Below are 22,620 nucleotides of genomic sequence, written 5' to 3' on the forward strand. Positions count from 1 at the left end.
TGACTGGAACAGACCCAATCCCCAACTCCTGCTGTGCTAGGAGCCGACACTGGGGGGGTTAAAGCAATGGCCACACAGCTCCGGGTCTGCTCTGCCTGCCAGCAGGTGCGCGGAACTGGGCGGTAATGAAGGAGATGCTCGCCTAACTGCCACCTGATTAAAATGCTAATGCAAGGAGCTGGCTTTCAGCTGTGTTGTTGCTGGGGGGTGGGGTCAGGATCCTTGCAGTTTGTTGGGCAGAGCTCGGCCTTTGAGGAGCGTGGAGGAGCTCAGCACCTTGATTGCCTTTAGGGAGGTTGGAGGAGGAGGAGGAGGAGGAGGAGGCGGCGGCATCTGAGCAGAGCTCTGCAGTTCCTTCCACCTTCTTTTGGGTGTCCCCACCCCCTCTGCTTCCTTTCTCGTTCTGCCCCTGAAGGCCCAGAGCAGTAACAGCAGGTTTGACTGGTGGAAAGGAGGTGGCAGGGCCATGATCCCCGAGGACGTTCAGAGACTCCTTGAAGGTAACCACCAATTCCTCCTTGCTGCCCTCCTGCTTAACGGGAAAGGCCTGCAGGCATTGCAGGGGAAGAGCCTGGAAGGTCTTTTGCATCTCATTGTGCTCATCCCCAGAGGGGAGCGGGACACCCGCAGGAGTTACTTTGTCTCTACAGCTGATGGACGGCTTTGTGGTCCTCAGGTTGTGTGTGTGCCTTTCGTGTCCCTAATCCTGAGGAGAGGAGCGTAGGGGATGTGGCTGCCTGTCCCGGTGCTCTCGATGTTGCCTGGGCGTTAGGAGCTGGCAGGTTGCTCTGTGCCTGTGTTAGGAGAGGGGCAGCTCTCTGGTGGTCCCGGTCTGTATTTGTCGAGGAGTGATTTCTGGCTTGATGTCCCCACCACGTGCTTTCCCTTAAAGCATTGTGTGGGCTCTGCTGGGGAGTGTCACTGGGGTGAGACAAAGGAGCAGGCACACAGGGTGGGATAAACTTGTGTGCTGCCATGAGCCCCCTCTGGGCTTTTGCTGCAGCTGTGGTAGCGGTGCCTCCCGGTTCTGGATGTTGCCCTGTGCTGCATGCATTCCTGGGGATGCAGAGAGCAAGCTGGCTGTGGTGGGGATACAGGAAAGCTTCAACCCTGCTGAGAAAGGAGTGTGGACTGAGAAAGCAGCGCTGGCTTCAAGCCCCGCTTGTGCTTTCTAGAGTGAAGGTGACCTCCTGAGGCCTCACATCCAAGGGAAGGAGCTGTGATGGCTGGCAGCATGTGCTTCCCTGCAGGCATGAGATGGAGTTCCTGGGCAGCTCTGCAGGTTTTCCTGATTTCTCTGCAAACCTGAGCTGTCGGACAGACCCCTTCCCACTGAAGCACTGGGTCAGCCGAGTAGAAACTGGGCTTCCCTCATCTGCCACGCTGTGCTCTGCAACCATGAGTGATTTCTGCGTGGATGTGAATAACTGCTTGCTGTTTCTTTGGTGTTGTGTTGTGGGGTGGATTGTTGCAAACAGGGGAACCTGTACTCGGGGTTGGTGGTTTTCTCTCTCCAGCACTGACTTGCCTTCTGCAGTCACCTCCGCTTGCGTGCTGACTTCCCCCTGCCTTTCTGACTCTTGCCAACCTCCCTATACACAAAGCCTGAGCAGCAGCACCGCAGGCTGAAGCAGCAGCCTTAGCCCACTGCTGCACGTGTGCACGTTGCTGGCACATCCTGTGATGCAGGTGGGTGGTGGGAAGGAGCTGTTTGCATTGTGCCGCTCCGAGCTATTGTGTTCGAGCCTGACCTGCTCTGCCTCGAGCTTTTCTGACCTTTGGTTTCCTGTTGCTCATCTGCTGACAGCACCGGCCCCTCTCACCCCAACTCTGAGCTCCTTCCAGTCCCGGGATCCAGCAGTCAGAGCACACATCCTCCCAGCCCATCAAAGCTCCCTCCCAAATGCGTTGTGTCTTCCCCCAGATGTAGGTGTGAATTCTCCCCTCTGCTTTTTAATCGCGGGGGCTTCGGTGAAGTTCACCCCTTCGCGTTTTTGATGTGCAGCGCTTTATTGTTCGCTGCTGACGCTTTTGTAAACAACTCATTTCTGCACCTGCCACCTTCCTTTAACTTAGATTATTTTCTTGTTAGCTGACTGTTTTTAATTGAAGGCTTCAGATCTCCTTCTAAAGCACAGCCTTTGTTTGCTGACAAGTAGAGCAGGCTATGAATGGAGATTAATTGCATGTCACATACCTCTGTATCAAACTTGCTGTGTCTTAACAATCTCTACAGTCTCGAGGCCTTCCAGGGGCTGAGGAGGTTTCTTGCTATGCACGAACCAGAGGAGCTTAAGCTCATCAGGTTTTCAAACAGCATTACAATAGGAATTTCTGTATTTAAAGTAAAAAGTTACAACTTGAAGAGCCAACGGGTACAGGTGATAACGTCTGCTTCCCTATATGAATTTTGTTCCATAGTGCAGGGCTGCACGCAGGGTGCCCAAAAGGCAGGTAGCCAGTGGCTAGCTCCCAACAGCCCTGCTGTTATTGCAGAAGACATCTCTGAGGTTGCAGTGGTTGAAAGCCGATATGCCGTGGCTATCTTCTCTACGCTGCAATGCTGCAGCGCTTCCGAATGCTGATTGCCTGATGTTTATGAATAGATGCGGTTGCCCCAATTTTGTTACTCAGTTCCACGTCGCAAGTAAGCAGCCCAAGTTGTCATTAATGGCACGGGGTTTCAGTTTGGGCTCCATCCAAGGGAAGCAGAGGGGTATTCCTCTTTGTTTTGCACAGATTTCTTCTGAAGGCTGAAACGGTGATTCTTAAAAACGTGAGATATCTCTGACAAATCCGGGGCTTCTGCTTTGTTTGATAGAAGTTAAAGGCAGCCTGACTGTATTTTCCCTTGCCCTGCCTGACCCCCTCATCCTGGGTGGGGGGGGGGGAGTCTGCAAGGCCATTCTGTTGTGGAGTCTGGGCAGCAGTGAGGACAGAAGAGATGCTGCCCTGTGAGAGTGTGACTGCATCTGCAAAGCATAACAGAGCCAGGAGCCACTGCCTTCAAGGTGAGCAGCCGTAGTGTTGCCTCAAAAATAAGCAAGGGAGTGCTGTGTCCTGTGGGGCTGTTGGGTTCCAGGCAGCGCTGGGGCAGCATTCTGAACCCCCAGCTGTCTCTGTTAGCATCCTAGGAACGTTAATGCAATCTCACGGATGCTTGAGGTGTCTCTGCTCTGTGTTGACAGGGATGGGAAACTGCAGGAGGGACTGTGTGAAGCAGCAAGAAGCGGTGGAGCAGAGCAGTTAGCTCAGCATTGGCTTCCATCCCTTCGGCGCCGTGATTCTGGGGGACCTGAGTTGGATTTCTCTTGTTGGCTTTCTGATCCGGATGAGTAGAAAAGAGCAACAAGTGTCGGGGCGTGGGTATGGGAGAGACACCTGTGGCATCTAAATACCTCCCAGTTCTGCTTGTAGAGTGATGATTAACTCAGAGATTTAGAGCTGCCATTAAAAGGTTGTTTGCTCACCGGACTTGGGCGGCTATGACATAATTCTTACAATGCTGTGTGCAGGATTAAAGTGGATAACTGCAATTGCCTCTAGAAACTCTCCTAAAGCACTTGATGAAATCTCAACTGTTTTTTTTTTTTTCCCCCCCCTCCTCTTACCTTTGGTAGCTGCAGGAAATGAAAGGGAGAGTGCTGTAAACTTTGGGAGTGGATCACAGAGAGCAATCTATAAACATCGGGAATATAACGTTACTGACAAGCAGTAAAACTAACATTCGGGTGATTTACTCCGGAGCTGCTTACATATTGCTCTTCCTGATCCACTTGGAGAGTTTATGGTTAGGCTTTCTTTTTCATTTCCTGGTGCTATAAACATAGTGGCTGGCTCTGAAAGGCCTCTGCCTGCTTTGCAGGAGGGACCGTAGCTCTGCTATAACTTATCCAGCAGCTGATCTCTGCTGACATCGCAGCAAGTCAATACCCTATTGCAGCTGATGGCATCCTCACGGAGCTGATCTGTGCTTAACAAGGGCAGAGGAGCAGCTGATGTTTGCCCAGTTGTCGTTCTTGTTTGCTCTCACTGATGGTGGAAATGCAGCCTGCAATGGTTTCTCTTGCTGGCTGATTTCTGCAGCGCTGTTTTAAAGCCGATTTGTACGTAATGAACTGTCCCCTCAGCCTCCATCTCTTCTTACAGTAACCTTGTCAGAGCAAGGTATGTTCCTTGTGCCTTAGATATATGTACTTGGTTATTTCTTATGCTATTTGCAAGAGGTGCAAGTCTAGCACTGTTTGCTTTGCATAAGTTGGTGCTGTATCTTGGAGAGACAATTAAAATGGCGTGGAGATGGGCTGGAAATGAAACTTATATGAGGCAAAAGATCCAGCAGAGCCCCAGTCCATGCCAGGCAGGCTAGGCAGTGCGTTCTGACCTGATGCTCCTGGAGCTGCCATAACTACTGCTGGACGTAGGTGTGGGTTTAGAGCAATGCTGTGAATTAGTGTTCCTGCCCATCAGCAGAGATGTGCCAGCTACGTGCCCCCATCAGAGGGGATGTGCTAGGGCACTTGGATGTCCCCAGTGCTCTCTTTGGGCTTCAGGCTCTGCTTCTTGGCCACAAGTGGTGGCTGTAGTGTGGGGCTGCAGGCAGTGAGGCACAGGTGGTTCAGCTCTGCATTGAGAGCATCCCTGTTAGGAGGGAGCTGGCAGGGACCTGGAGGTGTCTGCATTTGGCTGAAACATGCTTCTCAGCGAGTGCTCCCATGGAGAGCGGTGCTTTCAGCTGAACAATTCCAGAAATGAGAGCAGAGGGGTTGCAGAAAGCAGTGCCATGATCTGGCTTCACTCCTTCCCCAGGCTGCCGTGCTCAGTGCTGCATCTCTCTGCTCCTCTTCATCATTGCAAAGGCAAAGCAGGAAGGGAGCCCTGTTAGTGGGGTTGCGCATCTGCCCTGCTCCCCTGCGTGCACAGCTTGCTCCGTCCTTGCTTCTGGCCTTTGCTTCACAAAGATGCATTTTTCTTTTTTTCCTTTCCCTCCAGCTCTCAGCCTCTCTTACCTTTGTTGTAGACAGGTGATGAAAATAAGAGCTCGTGACTTTAACAGGGGAAGAGATTCATCTCTCCTGTGGCACTTTGATCTTCTGTGCTTGCAGGTAGAGGAGCTGTTTTGTTAAGGAGCTATAAAGGTTCCTGGGGCGCGCTGAGCAGTGCTGGCTGCTGTACCGGCAGCTGAAGCATAAGGAGCTGCAAGTCTTGCAAGCAGGATATTAAACTGACATTAGCGTCACAGTATGGGGCGTGAATGAAAGGTTGGAGAGGGCTGTGGGTGTACAACACCACAGCTTTGAAGCCAATCTTTGCTAGAGAAAACCAGCAGTAAAGCTGCCGGAGTGCAGGGATGATGATGCTTCCATTTACAGAGCAGGTGTGGTTGGAACTGTTGTGTTTCTCTAAGAGGCTTCTGTAAGGAGTATAAATACTCATCCAAACAGAAGGCACTTAATCTATTTGTAGTCTTTGTCTTCCAGTTCGGGTTAAATTTCTACACGTAGCTACGCTTTCCAGGTGAGATAGTACCATATTTACTTCTGCCAAGCTGTTCTGTTGGGCAAGCACAGTGTATCTGAGCATTAGGAGAGCACGTGGTGAGATGCATCTTTATGTGGGTGAGTGCACAACCAAGCTGGCGTTGAGTGCCTGCTCCTTGTGAAGGTTATCCTGGTGAAAACCACAAGTTGGGATTTCCTTTAAGTGTCGGTGGACTCCTTACACCCGAATTAGAGGTGTTTTGGATCCGTCTTTGAATGGCAGCCCTAAAGCCTTGCATAGCAGCAGATTTTTAGGGCTTGGGGAAGCAGAGAGGTGTATGGGAGGTGCTGGGTACTGCACACAACTGAATGGTGCAAGACAGCGGCTGATGAGTGAAATAATGCACGTGGCAGAAGAGTGGTGTTCAAGCAATGCATCTGACCTGAGCTAACTCTTCTGTTGCTGGGTGTCAGCAGGGGACAGACCCTCTGAAAGCTGTGAATCCCAGTGTCTCATGGTGGGCTGGCAGTCTGTCTTCCTCAAACCTGCACCAGGGCTTTCTGATCCCTGGAATATTGGTGTTCTCGCTGAAACTGAGATGCTGATGCTGTTCTCATCCAAGGACGGGTACCTCTGCCTATTAGCTTTAACATGTAGCTTTCCCTTTACCAGATGCTGAGTGCTTCCTGGCGGATGGACTGCAGAACGAAAACTTGAGCCCTAAAGCAAGGGAGCAGAGGAACACGATTCTCTTTGGCTTCCAGCAAGTCAAAGCCAGGTATGTGTTGTCTACGTCTGTGTCTTCTCATGAACAGTGCCATAACGTGGGTTACTGTGTCCTCTATTAAAGTAACAGGCCAATTGGCCCATGCTTTGAAAGATAATGGGCATTCAGGGCCTGGTATAACTGAGAGTATGCTGCATCTTCCTATTTACACCAGCTGGATGTATTTGGCTGTCTGTGGAGTTGTCATTGCCTGTCTTTGGAATCTGTTTTTTGAAGTAGAAAACATGTCTTGGGCAGTGTCTGTGCAGCTCTTTGCATATGAATCTGATGCTGTTCTTCCTTCTCCGTGGTGCTATTGAGGATTTTGTGTGTGGGGAAAATCCATTACTTGATGCTGAGATATGTGGATAAATCAATACGGTGAGCAAAGGCTCGCGCTGCTGGCTTGCTGCTGAAAGTGTCCATTCCATGTGTGGCTCCTGAGCCCAAACACACATTGCCTGTACTTTGACACAGTAAAAAGGAAAGAAGATGACTTCAGAAGCTAAATCTCTGAACTGTGTTCCAGAATCTCCCCACCTCAGCCTTGTTCAAATCTGGAATCATTGGGATTGGAGAGCGAAGCAGGCAAAGGTTGTGCCAAGGTGCTAGGGGAAAAATCAAGGAACATAAAACAGAAAACATGTTGCTGGAGGCTTAAATGAAACTTTGAGCCTCAGCTGCATTGTATTTCTGGCTAGGAACGTGATGTATAGCTTGCTGTTAGTGCTCCAGTTAAAAGATATGAGTTGTGTCATTTGAAGTTAAGACCTGACAATAAAACTCGGGGTGGCTGACGGATAGAAGCATCCCGTTTAAATAAAACTGCTGTCAAGTCCCTGAGATGCAGAGAATTTTATCCTTTGGAAGGGCACAGCCAGATCCTATTCCCTGCAGTCCCACTGAAGAACTTTCCAAGATGCCCTGCTGTACCTTAATCGATCTTTCCTGCTGGCTAATTATGCATCAGTTTTACTCAGCGACACGGGACTGTGTAATTATCAGCCTGGGTTGCCCTGAATAATTGAAACAAACGGGATGCAGAAGATGGAAGCCTTTGGAAGTGGGGCTGTGGTGTATCCAACAGAGACCAGTTGCGTCCGGCGATGCCTTGTAGTGCTGGGGAGGAACCTGTTTAATGGTGTGGGCACAGAGGGCTGGTGTGGCTGCTGTTCCCAGGTAGTGACCTTGGATGGAAAGAGTGAAGTGAACAGAACGATGAACCTGAAGCATTCAGACATTAAGGCAAGCTTTTTGTTTTCCCAATGGTCCCGAGACCACAGAACCTTAGAAGTGACATTGTCTTTGTATGATCCAACCCTAGGTCTGTCTCGAATGAATTTTAAAGCCAGTATCATGGCACCTGATAAACTGGCAAACTTATGGAACCAATTCTGCCTCCAGAAGGAGCTGGCCATCTTCTCGCTGATAGGGTTGCGAATGGCACTTGAGCAGTGGGGGAGGATGCTGCTGCTGCCATCCCTAAGGAACCTCTGTCTTCATGGAGATCCTGTGCAGTTCTGGTGATTTGTTAGAGAAGGAGCAACCTTTGGAGTCAGGATCATAGAATGGCTTGGGTTGGAAGGGACCCCAAGGGTCATCAAGTTCCAACCCCCTGCCACAAGCAGGGCTGCCAACTGCTAGAGCAAGTACTAGGTCAGATTGCCCAGGGCCCCATCCAACCTGACCTTAAACTAAAGGAGGGGAGATTTAGATGAGATGTCAGAGAATTTTTTTACTGAGAGTGGTGAGGTGCTGGAACAGGTTGCCATGGATGCTCTGTCCCTGGAGGCGTTTAAAACCATTCCCTCTTATCCTATCACTTTCTACCCCTGTAAAAAGAATCCTGGGGCAAACGCTGGGTTCTGCATCATGGGATGAGCCTTGGCTCTTATCACTTCATCAGCCTAAGAATACAGTTTGGCATAAAGCTTCCGGAAGCATCATCTCAATGAGCAGGAGATATGGGGAAGCAGCCTTGGCATCAGGAGGGGGATGTGATGCACAAATCCTGGACGTTCAGGTTAAGATATGGGCCCCAGCCCCTCTGCGTATTGAAGCAGATTGCCAGTAAGCGTGGAGGGGAAAGTGAGACCCAGAGCAAAGAGCACAGGGTGCTGCCAATTTCCTCCTCGAGTGTTATTGCTCGTTGGCATTTGGTGAGAAGAGCAGCTTACCAATGCTCTCCTTCTGCCCTGAGCCATTAATGCGGTGATTTGCGGTGGGAGCTGACTGTAAGGACGACTCCCTTTTATCTGAAAGGCTCCGAGAGAGCCCTGCTCCTGGCGGGGAGCATGGGTCCGTCCCTTCGGGGCCGCGTGTGGCTTCGTGGCTGCTGCTCAGGAAATCAGCAGCTCAGGAAGCGCTGCCTCTTCCGTGCGTGTAGGGTTTCATTGTTTGGGTTCATCACGGGCGTAAGGAAACTGGCAAGCTACCGGGGAGAGACTCTGAAAGGGAAGAGCTTCATCTTAGCTGATTACCCTGAGCCACTCTCATAAGTGGTCCTGTAACTTCGGGGTCTTTGTATGGCAGCTCTCCCCACGGCCTCGTAACACGCCCCGCCAGGAGGGCCCCGGTGGCTGTAATAGGAACAAGTGCTGGGGCTCTGTCTCCACGCGCTACCTGGGAGGATATATTGTTCCCCCTCTTGCCGGGAGAAGTGCGGTAGGTAGGGGCTGGCTTGTGTTTGCAGGTGATATATTTTTTGCGAGGCAGTCAATGGGATTTCTGCTCGAGGAGCTGTGTCAGAGGCGCTGCCGCAGCGGTTGTGGGAAGGCTGTCACCACGCAGCTGAGTTATGAGTCCCCGCGCTGTTTTACTTTCAGAAACCGTTTGGTTATTTAAAACGTGCTGTTGTGTTGGAAATACGTGGTGTTTTCCTTTGGTTCCCCCCCCCCCCTCTCTTTGCAAACTCAGATCCCATTCCACTTTCTGGCGGTATATATATCACGTCTTTTCCTAATCTCTTTTTGATGTCGTTAATAATCTCTTTGGTTGCTTTCCCCAACTGCATCCATCAGAGCAAGGCATGGAGCGCAGCTGGAGGCATGGTCCCCAGCAGGACAGTGACAGCAGCACGCACACAATGCCTGGACCAAAGGCTGAGGATGCTGCTCTGGTGCTGCATGGAAAAGCAAAGTGTCATGGGTAGAACTTGCTTAAAAAAAAGCAGCTAGTTTTGGCTTGAGGGAGGGCTATGGGAGGATGCGGTGCCAGGATGGGGTTGTACCCATCTTCCAGAAACCCCAGAGCTTGTCAGTTGCTTCTGTTTTAGGTCGCTTGGTGCCGAGGGTTTGTTTCAAGCTGTTCTTTGGGAAAATTGCTGCTGTTTCTTGTGTCTCAGCAAAGGCAGCTGCGGAGCGAGCAGCAGATGTCCGACACCTGGAACGAATCGGATACATGACTCCACTCAGGAACACAGACCTGTTCTTGTCCTTTGGCAAGAGCAGCAAGCAAAAAAACAAGTCGTCTTGCTGTTAAATGACCTCACCTTGGCGTTGAGACACTTCTAGAGCAGTGATGGTGGCAGGGGGTGAGATGGGGAGAATGGGATTTACTTAGGAGTATGGAAATAAATAGTACCTCCATCTCTTTAAAGGCAGGGAGTGGTTTAAAATCCCTCTTGGAAGGCAACTTTGCATTGATGGATACAAATTCTTAGTATTTTTTTTCCCCCGTAGTAGTGCTAAAAGGAGAACACGGAATATCCCAAGCTGAGAGTGACCCATAAGGATCGTGGAGTCCAACTCCTGGCTCCTGTAAGGCAGACCTGTATGACACCAAAGCAGCAACGAAGAGAAAAGGGTTTAATTAATGCTGTTCCTCGCATACACCCACTGGGAAATCCAGAATAGGCCCTGAAGCTCTACCTGCAGTCTGCTCGGTCGCAAGTGGAAGCATAAGGATAAACCCAATGCAGTGTGACCACCTGGGTCACAACCCCAAGGGCTGTGCTGCAAATCTTAGCAAGCCATGGTAGTGAGTGGCTTGGGTGCGCTGCCACATCACTGAGCTGCTGGTTTTGCTGGTTTTACTGGCTTATAGGTGCAGCTGAACTGTTGCTGCTTCACCCAGATCCTTGGTCGAGCTTGATGTTGCAGTATTATATATTGCATTATACATCAGATGCTGATGGACTGCTCTGGGGCTGTGATAGGTTCCCACGTGGAAGTGCATCCAAAATTTTGCATAAAACAGAGTGTTTGTCCTGCTGTGGTAATCTTGAGCGTATTAACTGCTGCCTATTGCTTCAATTTCAACCCTATGCTAGAAGTTTGGAGATTGAAATGAAAGAAAACGCAATTTCGGGGCAATTTTGCTTCATTAGTGTAAATTCACCGTCTGTAGCTCCTGCATTAAGCTCGTTATGCTGAATAATGCGCAATACCAAGATAAAAAGAATTTAAGAATGTGACCTTACGGGCAGATAATTGAGCTCAGCCCATTAACACTGGGGCTGCTCTATAGTCCCACCATTGTCCTTCGTTAGGCAAAGTGCAGGGCTGTGTGTGAGCAGAGAGGCATCCCCTCCTTTACCAACAACCAAACGGAATACTGACTTCTTTTTAGGGCCCGGTGAAGTTTGAGTTAGGATGTTCCAAGTTTACTCTGTAATCTCAGCAGGGGATTTTTTTTTTTCCCCCCTTCCTTTGGATGCAAAGAATTCCTTCCTCATCAGGGGAGCAAATTCAATTCAGCTGTTATCGTGTTCTACCTACTTTTGTACCTGGGGTGAACGTGGCCCTTCGCTCTGCCCGTAATGAGGTTTGGTGCCGTTTGGGTTCAGCTCCTTTCAGTAATTCACATCATTTCCATTCCGGCTGATAAAATTACCCCTTATTTCACCATCCATTTCCTGGTGAATGCACTGTTAATCTGAAACCTGAGGACTGTAAATGATTGAAATTGTGTAACCAGAGTCTCTGCGTCTCTGCTGCTGCTTCCCTAGCATTTAGCTAGGAAATGCATTTGAACTGGTTTGTAACAGGCTCTGCTAATGGTGAGCTCCCCAACCCTCTTTTCTTTTTTTTCCCCTGCTTGAAATCATGTACAGCATCGATTTTTTTCCAATTTTTTTTCTTGCAAACATTTTAAAAAGCAGCAAATATTGTGCACCAAACAAATTAGACTGTCTTGATATATCTAATTTAACAGCTGTGGTGATATTAGTGTTCTTAATTGGACAAGAAAATGCCGGAAATTTGATTGAAACCTGACTTCATTGCATGGTTCCTGCTGAAATGGAGTCTGAGAGGAAAGTGGGGTTTAGACTCTCTAGGCGTTAGAGCTGCAAAGAGACCATTATATCCATCAAGTTTGACCCCTGGCATAATACAGACCGTAAGATCTCAGAAAGCCGTTTTGTTTCCAGCCCCAAATGGATCTGCTTTGAATCCATCAGCCCTGGGATTTGGTAAAATGCTGCGTGCTGCTCGGCCAGCTCGCCCTGTGGGGGTGAGGGCTGGGTGTCACCGTGTGTTTTACTGCATTTCTGTGCCGCTGAAGGAGTTTGTGACTTTCCTGCTTGGAGTTTTGCTCCTGCAGGGAGCAGACCCAGCTCGGTCGGTCCTGGCAGCGTCTCTGTCTCCAGGCAATGGCTTCTGAGTACAGGAGCTCTGCACAGCACACGCTGCTCCTGAAGGTGAAGCCTTACCCCCTGCTTTGTGGTAGGCAGCAGAACGTGTTGCTCCTTTCAACCCCAGAGCTGGGAAATGTTAGTTCTGGCCAGAGGCAGAAAGGGCAGCGGGTTTTTGTTGGGAAGAAGGCGTTCTGGCCAACTCTGTGACTCAGTTTCCCTCTGCAATGTGACAAAACCACTTTCTTTTCTTCGTGACCGTTCACCCTTTGAGGTCTGTTTATACAGTTGAGTTGCAAGTTTGATTGGGGCCCATTGGAGACACAGCCGCTCCAAGGCTGATGAATTAGGGCCGGGATGTGCATGTTTTTCATGAGCAAAGGACATAAGCACTTCCAGACAAGTGGCACTCGCTCACGTTTGCTTGGTGAGCGTGTAACCCCGAAGGCTGCACGATCACGAGGAGCAGTTTGTGTTTCCAATGGAACCAATCTATGGCTTCTTCCCATCTGGCCCCAAATATGCACCAATGAGGTGACAGAGGTGGGTGGTTCACTGCAAACTATGTGGGGGAAATGCTTATAGGATGGCTTTTGTTCAAGTCCTGGCAGGGCAGTGCTCATTCTTTGGCTTTGTGATGGAAACTGGATATCTTTGGGCTAGCTCTAGGTATCGCATCGAAATTCTCCGTGGATGCCTTTGAGTTGGTTTTGCTGAAGCTAGTTAATCATCTGGCAGGAGGTTTTCCACCCCTCTTCACTTCTCCAGGGTCTGAGGTAGATCAGACCTTTGTATTCTCTAAGCTTTTCTATTTCCTATGCTTTAAGCGCTGCCCTTCTTAGGGGGATTCCTCCCGCAGCCGCTGGATGGATGCTTTACTACCTGGAGAAAGGGAGTGGGAAGAACACAAACCACAGCTCATCCTTCCCCACCATGCGATCTTAAATGGATACAAAGGGTTTGGGGGAAAGCATGTTTGTATTTAAGGCATTTCAGTGAACAAACTGAAAACGCCGTGCCACCCTCCGGAGCCTGCAGGGCACCCACACGCCTTCGTGCAGCCGGTGGCAGGTGAAGGAATTTGATCATGGCTCTTTCATCTTCCATAAGAACCTCTTCTCCCACTCCCGATTGCATTTTAAAACTCTCTCATCCTCTGGTTAAGCCTTTCCAGAGTGCAAATGATCAAAGCAGGAGGTTAAAGATGCGTCCTGGTCTGATGAGATTAGAATTTCGGCTGTTTCCTTATGCCTCAGTGAAAGAAATAAATAAAAGCATCGCATCTTTTTGGTATTTTTTTTCTTTTTTTTGCCCCCTTTCAATTTGATCAGAGTGAAACTAACGTGGGCTCGCTGGTCCGGTAGGAAATGGAACTCAATTTTACATTTTTTTAAACCATTTTACTGTATTAAAAATGACAGAGGTTAGAAACAAAGCTCTTATACTTTTATTGAACTGGAATGAGAAGTGACAGAAAATCATTTTGGTCCTAGTGCAGTAAATGTTATCACTAAAACATGTTCAGGGGAGATTAGGACAGTCTCTCAAGCACAGGAGACAAAAGTTCACCCAACGAGAAGTGATTTCTCTGTCCTTGTCTCGGGATCGGTGTCTGCTCGGGAGATGGAAGCATTCCAGCATCGATGGCTGCTGGGTTTGGGGATGGATGGGGAGGGAGGAATGAGGACTTTGGGGCTTTGCATGTTGGAGAGCAGGGAAACAAAGGGATGGAGCTGCTCTGAGCGTTCCCCTGACCACAGGCATGTTCTGGGATGGAAAGAGAGGAGGTGCAGCTGCCATAGGGTGGACAGGAAAGAGGTGGTATTAAGAGTAGGGGACTGCTGCCAAGAGCACCCAAGGACCAAGGGATATCTGCACCCTTTCTGGCTGCTGGTGTGGCTCTTTCCGATGCGTTCCGCTGTTATTTATCACCGTAGGAGCCCATTCTCCCAGAAAAATCTCTTGGCTGCGCGTGATTTTCTATTTGTCCAAAGAAAACAAGACAAATAAATATTACGCCCTTAATCAGAATTCTGTTGTTGTTTTCTAATTAATCTGTGTCAGTAGCTTGAATGTTTGTATTAAATCATTTTCTTCATGAAAGCTTTTAATGAGTAAACAAATTGATTGGATTTTTACATACTGGATTCTTGCCACTAATGCCTATAGACCAACCCTTTGTTATGCATTTTGCCTGTGAATGGGTCACTTTGTGGCTTCTCCCAACTCCTTGATCTGTTTCCAAACCGTGCCTATGCTGTTTCCATATTAAAATGATTCATGCTGTAGGCGAAGGCATTCTCAGAAGTGTTGTGAGAGAGAAATCATGGAGGATTTCTTTCCACCACGGCCATCCCTATGGTGTGTGTGTGTGTGTGTGTCTGGCCCTCTGAACTAGAAATACTGTGTGTGAGCTCCTTGCTGGGCAGGAGATGCCCCTGCCCACCGCTCTGGGCTTTTAGATGCTATTGCAGGGGAATTAGGAAGCATGGATTGGTGATAGGTATCCCCTGAGCTTCCATATTCGTGGCTCTGCAGGGCGGTTTTTGCAATTCTGAGTCAGTGATCTTCCTATGCTCCCAAATGAGGATGGTATCTCCGCCAGATAGAGATGGCCAAAGAGCAGAGAGCTGGGATGGGAGGAGGGGGAGGAAAATAAGAAAGAAACTGGAAAGCACAGAGATGCAAAAGCTGATCAGGCATCTCAGCATGTTCAAGTGTGTTGCTGAGTTCCTAACGTGAGCTGCAGGACAGATTGCATCCCTGCAAGCAGCTCTTTGCAGTGAGGGCAGTGAAGGGAAAGCCATGTAAACCTCTCTGCTTTGAGAAAGAGACCTGCTCTAACAGGAGGAAGCTGAGAGCCTTTGAAGCTCTTGCAAAGGAAAGGATCTGGTTAGCAAAAGAGGTTCCTTAGGTAGCAGAGGATGTCATGGGGCCAGCTGGCATCGATAGGACTTGCGTTTCTTCTAGATGTTTCTTGCACAAAATACATTTAGATCATTCACTGGATTCCTGGCAGTGTGTCTGTTATAATTCTCCCATCTGTCCCTTATTCATCAGGCTGAGAAAAAAAAAAAAATCATTACAAATGTAATGTATGCCCATGCTTGTCTCTTTCATTCATTTCTTTATTTTTGTCTTGTAGGTACCACTTGGAATTTCTGCCCCGAGGTGAGTACGAGCTGATGGGAAGGAGGGGGGATTCTCACTGTTAGGAGGTTGGGGAGTGGGGGCTGGTTGTGTGCTGGTTTCTTTGCAAAGTCGACAACAGCAAGAGCTTAAAATGAACATGGAGCTGTGTGCGTGGCAGCTCTTGGGATGGAGAGGTGCAAGGCTGTGCTAAGGGCCATGGCAGGAGTCAGGGTTGGTATTCCTCTTGGGTAGAAGTCTATTTTTCTTGTCAAGAGTGAGTAAATGGATGGGGCTTTGAGTGACCAGATCCAGTGGAAAGTTGCCCTGCCCATGGCATGGCGTGACAGTCACTTCCAACCAAACCACTCTGTGATTCTATGGAATAATACAAAAATAATGCGTGGTGCTGACATAAATATCCTGGACAAGCCCAGGAAATGTTCCTGCTCAACTCCTGTCTCCAGAACAGGCTTGGGGCTCAGAAAGGACAGCGTATTCCTGCTGCCATTGACTTGGGGGCAAACACTGCTGGGTAACCTTCAGCGTGCTGCTTCCAGTCTTACTGCTCCTATGTTACCCCGAACTTGATGCCGAGTCAACCTCCAGGTGCAGACAAACAGCCAGGCTGTAAATTCCTCGGGACCGCGGCCGTCTCTTGTTATGTCTGTTAACAAGCTGGGAGATCCTGCTCGCCACTTTGATCTCCGTTTCTGCAATAACGTCGGCGATGATTTAGGCTTTGCAGGGAGCCTGCAGGTTGCGAGCGGTGTCAGTGAGTATTCCTGCACATCCAGGGCAGCTGATGGATACGTATTTCCTCAGAGCTGACCTGGAGCATCTCGGGCTCCATATAGGATCGGTGCAGCTCAGCTCTGATTCCTGATTTGGGACAGTGGGGTACAACCAGGCTATGGCAAAGGCATGTGGTTTGGTTGCAAGCAATGACTGCAGTAGGTGAGCACAAACAGAACGATCTGCCAGATCTCAAACGAGATGGGAGCTGGGGCTGTAATAAAAATCCTCGTGAGCGTTCCGAATCAGCTAATCCTTCATTTACTCCAGGAATAAATTCCAGTACGTTACCTCCTTGATCAGGGCCCACTTCCAGCACATCCTGCCTGTCTGGCAGCACAGAAATGTCAGAAATGCAGCAGCGCTGCAATTCCCCCTAGAACAGTGTTATCACATTTTAATATGAGCCTCAGTGCAGCCTCGGTGCTTCTAATTGCTTTCAAACCATTGTTTTCGTGCGTTCGGTTGATGAACCCAGCATCTGGCATCATTTGAGAAAGTACAACAGACAGCTGTGCTCAAAATTAAAAAAAAAAAAGTGAGAAAGGATTAGAACGCATAAAAGGGTTCAAAATTAGTTGTGTTTTTTTTTTTTTTTTTTAATTTTGAAAGTTCATACAATTCAGAGGGTGGAGGAGGGATGCTTCTGTTCTGTTTGAAATATCGCGTCCTTTTATGGAGTTGGAAACCTCAATAAGGTTAGGAAGATTGGTTTGTAGAGCTGCGTAATTGATTTGTAAATGAATTGAAGCGCGCAGCCCATGGAAATGCTGCCTGGAGTCATTGCATGAGCGGTTGGGTCTCGAGGTGCGCAGCAAACCGAACTCATCCCGCTGTCATTTTGGAGATCCAACGCCATCCTGAAAGAAATGAACTGAGAATAGAGCAAAACATGGGCTGGGACATCGCCTTGGCTCCAGGGAATGGCACTGGGGGGGGGGGAAGGAGAGGTGGGGATGGGACCTGGTGCGTGCTGGGTGGGATAGAGGCAGAGGATTAGTGTGGGGCTTGTTCTCTTTAAAAGGCAAAACAGATGACAGAGACCTCATGTGTGGATGCATGGGGAAGAGGATTGGAGACATTTTCTGCCTAGCTGCAAATTAAATAACAGGTTGATGGCGGGGTGAAAGAAAGGGAAGGGCTGATGCTTAGAAGGTTTGGGATTCTCTTACTAGATGCTCATCTGAAGACCAAAACCTCAATGGTTGTAGCTTTCCCACCGTGTTGGTTTCTGGTGTTGGCCAAAATGAGTAGAATCACACTTGATATCTCCCAGCAAGAAGAAAAAAAAACCATAGTGTTGAGTAGAGCAGTCCAGCTTCAGGAAGATGGAGCTGAACAAAGTGCATTGCACCCAGGGACGCTGTTGACTGCGGTGTGGAGGTGCAAGATATTGGTGCCTTGTTCCTTTGGTGCTTTTTGAAGAGAGCACGAGAGTGACTCATTTCCTTTTGGAGGAGGGTTGACTGCGTGTGTGAAGCATTTTATGCCCCTTTTATTTTTTTACGCACGCGCAGTCTTGCAGCAAACTCCTCTTTGTGGAAGGAGAACCAAGGAAAGTTGGCCAAGAAAATCCACCCAGGAACCTGGATCTGCTCCTTCCCTCCCCCAGGTCGCTTTCTGTGCTTCTCAACTCAGAATTGAGTGCAGGGGAAACGTTCTGCATCAGCTTTGAGCAGAAAGGAGCGGTGTGAGGGAGCAGCACCAGGCCGTTCTGGGGTACTGCAATGCATTGGGATTCATGGAGGGAGGGGGGAACTGCAGGCAAGAGGAGATGTTCATTGGGGAGAGATGGGGAGCACTGCGAAAAGAAGGGTTGGGAAAGAAAAGAGGTGTTTGTGGTGAAATAAGAGAGCTCTGCAACTGGGCTAGAAGCTTAGCTTTGCTGGAACGGGGCTCGGCACTGAGTGTCTGAATGGCTGCTGTTGTGTTTCAGCTGCTCCGTTCCTAAAACCAAAAGTGTCCACTGTTTGATGAGCGCAGAATGAAAATAGGGCCACTGGTAGCAGTGCACTCGTTTAAATCATGGGTGTCTGTACTCTAACGACCTCAGAATGCTGGGACTTCTGCTCCTAAAGCTCTGCATGAAGGCACGGGCTGCTGGAGATGGAGGAAATGTGGCTCAGCCCAGGGCTGCCCAAGCACTTCTTTCCATTGCATTTATGATAACAATTGCACTTTTTTTTCCCTTTTCAATCAAAAATGCCTTCATCCCAAGTGGTTTGAGCACGTCTGAAGTTCTGCACGGCTCATTTCTGAATGTAAATGATGGCTGAAGTATTCACAAATAGTCAAAACGTGGGAGAGAACAGGTATTGTTGTTCCCACTTCTTAAGCTGAGGAGAACTGAGGCTCAGAAAGTGTTCCCAAGGCACTGGAGAATCTAGAGTTGGGTCCAGCTCTCCTGATTCTCCCAGCTCTGGGGCATTCAGCTTCGAAGCATCTCCCCCCTGGAGCAGGGAGGAATCAATAGAAATGTATGGCGGGGAGGTGTGGAGATAAGGGATGTGCTGGGATAAAACATGGCTGAAAAATCAGGAGCCTTCACGTCTCGTGAAAGGCTTAAGCAACTGTGGAAAGCCTTAGGCCCCTTCTCTCATGGTATATACTACTTAGATGGAGCACGTATTGTTTTAACTCTGTTGGCCTTGCTTGCTTTGGCTCAGATGCACAGTGCTCCATGGGTCACTAGCTGTTAAAGGGGCTGGATGCCATAGCAGTGCATGAGATCTGCATGCCCAAGGCAAGCATGCACTTTTCTTTCATGAACTGGCATTGTACAGTGGCCTTAAGTATTAGATTTATGAAGTAGCTTCCCTCTATGCAACCTCAAATCTATGGAATCGAACCGAGTGGAGCTGGGTGGGAGATGGAACCGTGCATTTCCCTAAACCGCTGCTCCCTGCTATTGCATACTTGGTTCATGTAGTTATGACAAGTACAAGTAGCAAATCATTAAAGCAGCACAAACACCATCTTTACTGTAAAGATCCCCTTTGAAGCTGAGGCAGAGTGTTCCTGAATTAATGGAGTGCGTGGTGATTTCACTAAGTTTTATTTATAAAAAAACCTCTTTGCATCCATGCCAAGAGGCTCCGGCTCCGTGGTAAGCAGGGTTCACGCACAGAAACCCGCTCAGGATTGATGATGTGTTGGAAAACGCGAGGGGAAAAAAAAATATCAGATTGACAATATTTGTAACGTATTGTTAAAATATCTATTCCGTCGCCATGCGTGGAATTCCCCCGCTTTATAAACACGGGTGCCAGCTACAATCCTCGAGATGTCATAACAAAAAAGAAAACACAAAACTCGGGTTCCGATGCCTTCTGAAGTCCGAGATGTGTTTGGGCGGTGTGCGGGGCAGAGTTAATTAATGAAAAATAAAACATACACACCGAGGCACATGGACTTCAAGTTTAAAAAAAAAAAAGAAAAAAAGAAGAAGAGAAAAGCTTTAAGATCAACACTTCTGACAGCTCCCTTTGTCAGCGCTGAGCTTTGCTTCCTGCAGCTCCGAGTGCTTCTCCTCTCTGTGCATTGCATCCTGGGCAAGCTAGTCTATAAAGAGAGTGTTTCTAGCATCCAGATCTCTCGTTTCATAGTTCTGCAGACTCAGAGCAGCTGCACAGCGTTGCTTTTACACGGATTTAGGAATGGTGCTGCTCCCTGTGCATAGATTTTGGAGGTGAGCAATGGTTCTAGGAGCAAACTTGTGCCCTGGGATGGGCTGCGTGGAGGCACATGGGCGCTTCCATTGATGTCAGTGGGTAGGAAGACTTTGAGATGTGTAACTTTGGTACTCCTGCTTTGTGTTTCATGGGTTCAGAATGGAAGCCGAGCCCCAAACAAACATCTCATCTGATTGAACAATAAGGTTTATTACTTCGCTCAGCTGCCAAATGAAGAACTTGTGGAATTCATGATAGGGTTGGGGAAACCAGGTTGCAGCCACCAGCAGTTTGATTGGGTTATGCAGCACTCAACTTCAAAACTTGCAGGCCTTGAGAATGGGCTTCATAAAGACGGCTTCCAATCTGTTTTAAACCAGTCCATTGGTTTAGGGCTCTTTGCAGGCTTGAGGAAAGTTTCTGGGTTTGGATTCCTATGTACTTCTTACCAAGCTCTGCTTCGTTAATTGAGAAACAAACGCCCATAGACTTCTGAAACCAACCTGAGTTGTAACACCACGGGGCAGAGCTCGCTTTAGTGCCCCACGCTGCCCTCCATGGTGAACTTCAGAGCACAATGGGCACTGAAAAAACAAAGCAATGCACCTTAAAGAGGAAGGGATAAAAATGGCAGTGAAGATGCTGCGCATACAGCGATTTGAGGAGCCCCAGGAAGTTAACTATTAACAACTCGTCCTGTTCTCACTTTGCTTGGTTAATAAAATACTCCTGGTATTTTAGGTGCCTTTTCCTAGCGGGTAAGACACCCCGTTGCTCCACAAAATCAGGTGAAGAGGGTGTAAAGTCTCAGGTTTTAGGTGGGTTGGAGCCCTTTGGAAGGGGAATGCTCTGTGCCCCACTGCTTCCCAAGCCTTTGGTTGCTGGGAGTGGGGCTGGAGCACAGCTCTGAGTCCCGACTGCTGACCCTCCAGCTCGCCCAAATCCGGAGTTTTGAGGCACTTTCCCCTCCCTGCTGTGACTTCTGTGCTGCTTTGGTTTGTAGAGCAGTAACCTCATCCAAATAATCCACAGAGCAGTAACTCTGCCCTTCGGTAAGGCTCCATCCTGAAGCACGGCTGTAAAAATCACCCTCTGCCCAATTACAAATGCCTGATGGGCATCTCCTCCAGTCCCTGGAGCGCCTGTAACCCCGGTGTGTGCTCCCAGCTCTCGTCTCTGCACTCGCTGCTCATACTTATTTTTTCTCTACAGCGAAAACTGCTGCAGATACGGGCAAGACAGCCTCCTTGTGTCTTGTCATTGGAATATGTTTGCTAAACTCCAGCTCCCTCGTGGGTTTGTTCCCCTTCTTCCTCGTTTGCTGGGAAAGGTTTTTGGCTAAGAATCGAGGCTGACGCTGCGGCAGGCATTACTCAGAGCTGCTCAGCCTCCTCTCCTCTTTGCCACCCTTGAGGCAGGCATCTTCTCAGATAGCAAACTGCGTTTGCAGAGCTGCTCTGTGAATGATTGCAGTGCACGAGCGCGGGGCCCAGCTTCTCAGCCGCTGTTTTGCTGCGTCCCTAGCAGAGCTGCAAACTCAGGAGCTGAACTGAAGTGCAGATTTGCTCTCTTCCTGTTCCTCAGTGTCCCCGTATCCTTTAAATGAAGACTTTGCCTCTTCAAAGAGCCTCGCAAGCAGTAATTTACCGGCGGCCAGAAATACAAATTGTAGGTAGCTTTTAGCTGCTTTCGCTCGCATTGGACGGGCTTTGTAATTCGCTGACGTGTTACCAGGTCACAAAAGAAAGAATAAATCTTGTTTACTTGTTTACATCCCGTGGGAATGGGCTGCTGCTCTGGGTTTCAGGCTTGTTCCTAAGCAGGCCGAGTTGTGCTGTGCTTCCCCTGTCAGCAGCTGTTCTGTGTAGCTGCTGCCCACTTAAGAGGCGGAATATGCAGTGCCTTTACTGAAAGGGTGCCAAGGGCTGCAAGAGAGGAGCTGGAGGGAGGAAGTCAGAGGGGGGGGGGGGGGAGAGAGCAAACGCACACTGAGAAAAGGAGGGGAAGAGAAAACTGGAGGGGAGAGCTCAGCTTGAAGAGTGACACAAGGGGCTGGCGGGGATACAGAAAATGAGGACTGACAGCAAAGTGGCAGTGTGAGCTCAGCAGCTTTTCTGCCTCCCTGGGCTTGGGGAGTTACACAGGCCCCCAAGCTCACCACAGACTTAGTTTCATAAGCAAGAGCTCTGTGACCTTACAGGGCTGAAGCGTTCTTCCAGGCAAGGCTTGCAAGTTGCAGACTTCTTGAACATCTCGTGCAGGGTGGCATTTTTGCTACGAGAGCGGGAATTGTTTTTTGGTAATTATTATTACTTTTAGAAGTAAACCCACAATCAGTGGTGGGATGGCTTTGGTTTGAGTATCTGCACATGAATCAATAACTTGCAGGTTATCTTCTCTCTCATACTGTTATTATAGCTTACATTACAGCTTCTTTACTACGTAACAGGGAGAGAAAATAGTTTAACCCGGCGTTTTCCAGCCTTCTTCAGGTTTATTCTCTCAGAGCCGAGTTACAAAACTCACACCGGTTTTGGCGCAAGAAAACGCTCAGGCCCTTTCTAGGGCTTCCCCAGGAGCAGGTTTCGCCCCCCAGCTGGGGAGCTGCCGTCCCTCTCCCCCCCCCCCCCCCAGCCGCACCGCTTTGCTCGCCCCGCTCGGTTCGCGGCCCCGGAGCTGCGGCCCCGCGCGATGCTGCGCGCTGCAGCCCCCCCTGCTGGCCGCGCCGCGTCACTGCAGGCCGAGCCGCCAGCGCCGCTGCTTGGGGGGGGGGGGGGGGGAGATTTGAGCGAGAGCGCTTCCGACTTCCTCGTCGGTGTTGAACATAAGTGGCAGCTCTAGTGGACCACTCATTTGCTTTCCCACGTGCAATTAGTAAAAAGTGGATGCCGAGTGGATGAAATTAGTCTCGGACTGGATTCAAGTGCCGGCTGGCCGGGACCTGTTCGGGTCAACGTTTTGAAAACGAGGATAAATTGGCTCCTCTTGATGGAGAGGAGGTCCTGCGCTTTGCTTTTGACCCTGCTGCCATCAAGGAAACCTGCCCCGCTCTCAGAACGCAGCGTAAACAGAGAGGGAGCTATTTTCCGAGCGCAGTTTCCCCCCCCCCCGGAAGAAAATATTTACGAAGCAGGGTAAACACATCGGGACAGGTGGAGAAGAATTGTTTGCGTGGTTTGCAAATGGCACCGCTGTCGTTGGCA

General features: G+C 49.2%; 1 protein-coding gene across 1 annotated transcript in view; it reads left to right on the forward strand.

The window, feature by feature from the left end:
- The window catches only part of SKAP1 (src kinase associated phosphoprotein 1), a 117,004-nt gene continuing 94,598 nt past the window's right edge, over nt 215-22,620 (forward strand). Inside the window, exons 1-3 of the mRNA XM_021377837.1 lie at nt 215-500; nt 6,154-6,259; nt 14,968-14,993. Coding sequence (XP_021233512.1) covers nt 467-500; nt 6,154-6,259; nt 14,968-14,993 — 166 coding nt within the window. The 5' untranslated portion in view covers nt 215-466. The remainder of the gene's footprint in view (nt 501-6,153; nt 6,260-14,967; nt 14,994-22,620) is intronic.

Source organism: Numida meleagris, chromosome 26 (genome assembly GCF_002078875.1).
Source record: "Numida meleagris isolate 19003 breed g44 Domestic line chromosome 26, NumMel1.0, whole genome shotgun sequence".
Classification (NCBI taxonomy): Eukaryota; Metazoa; Chordata; class Aves; order Galliformes; family Numididae; genus Numida; species Numida meleagris.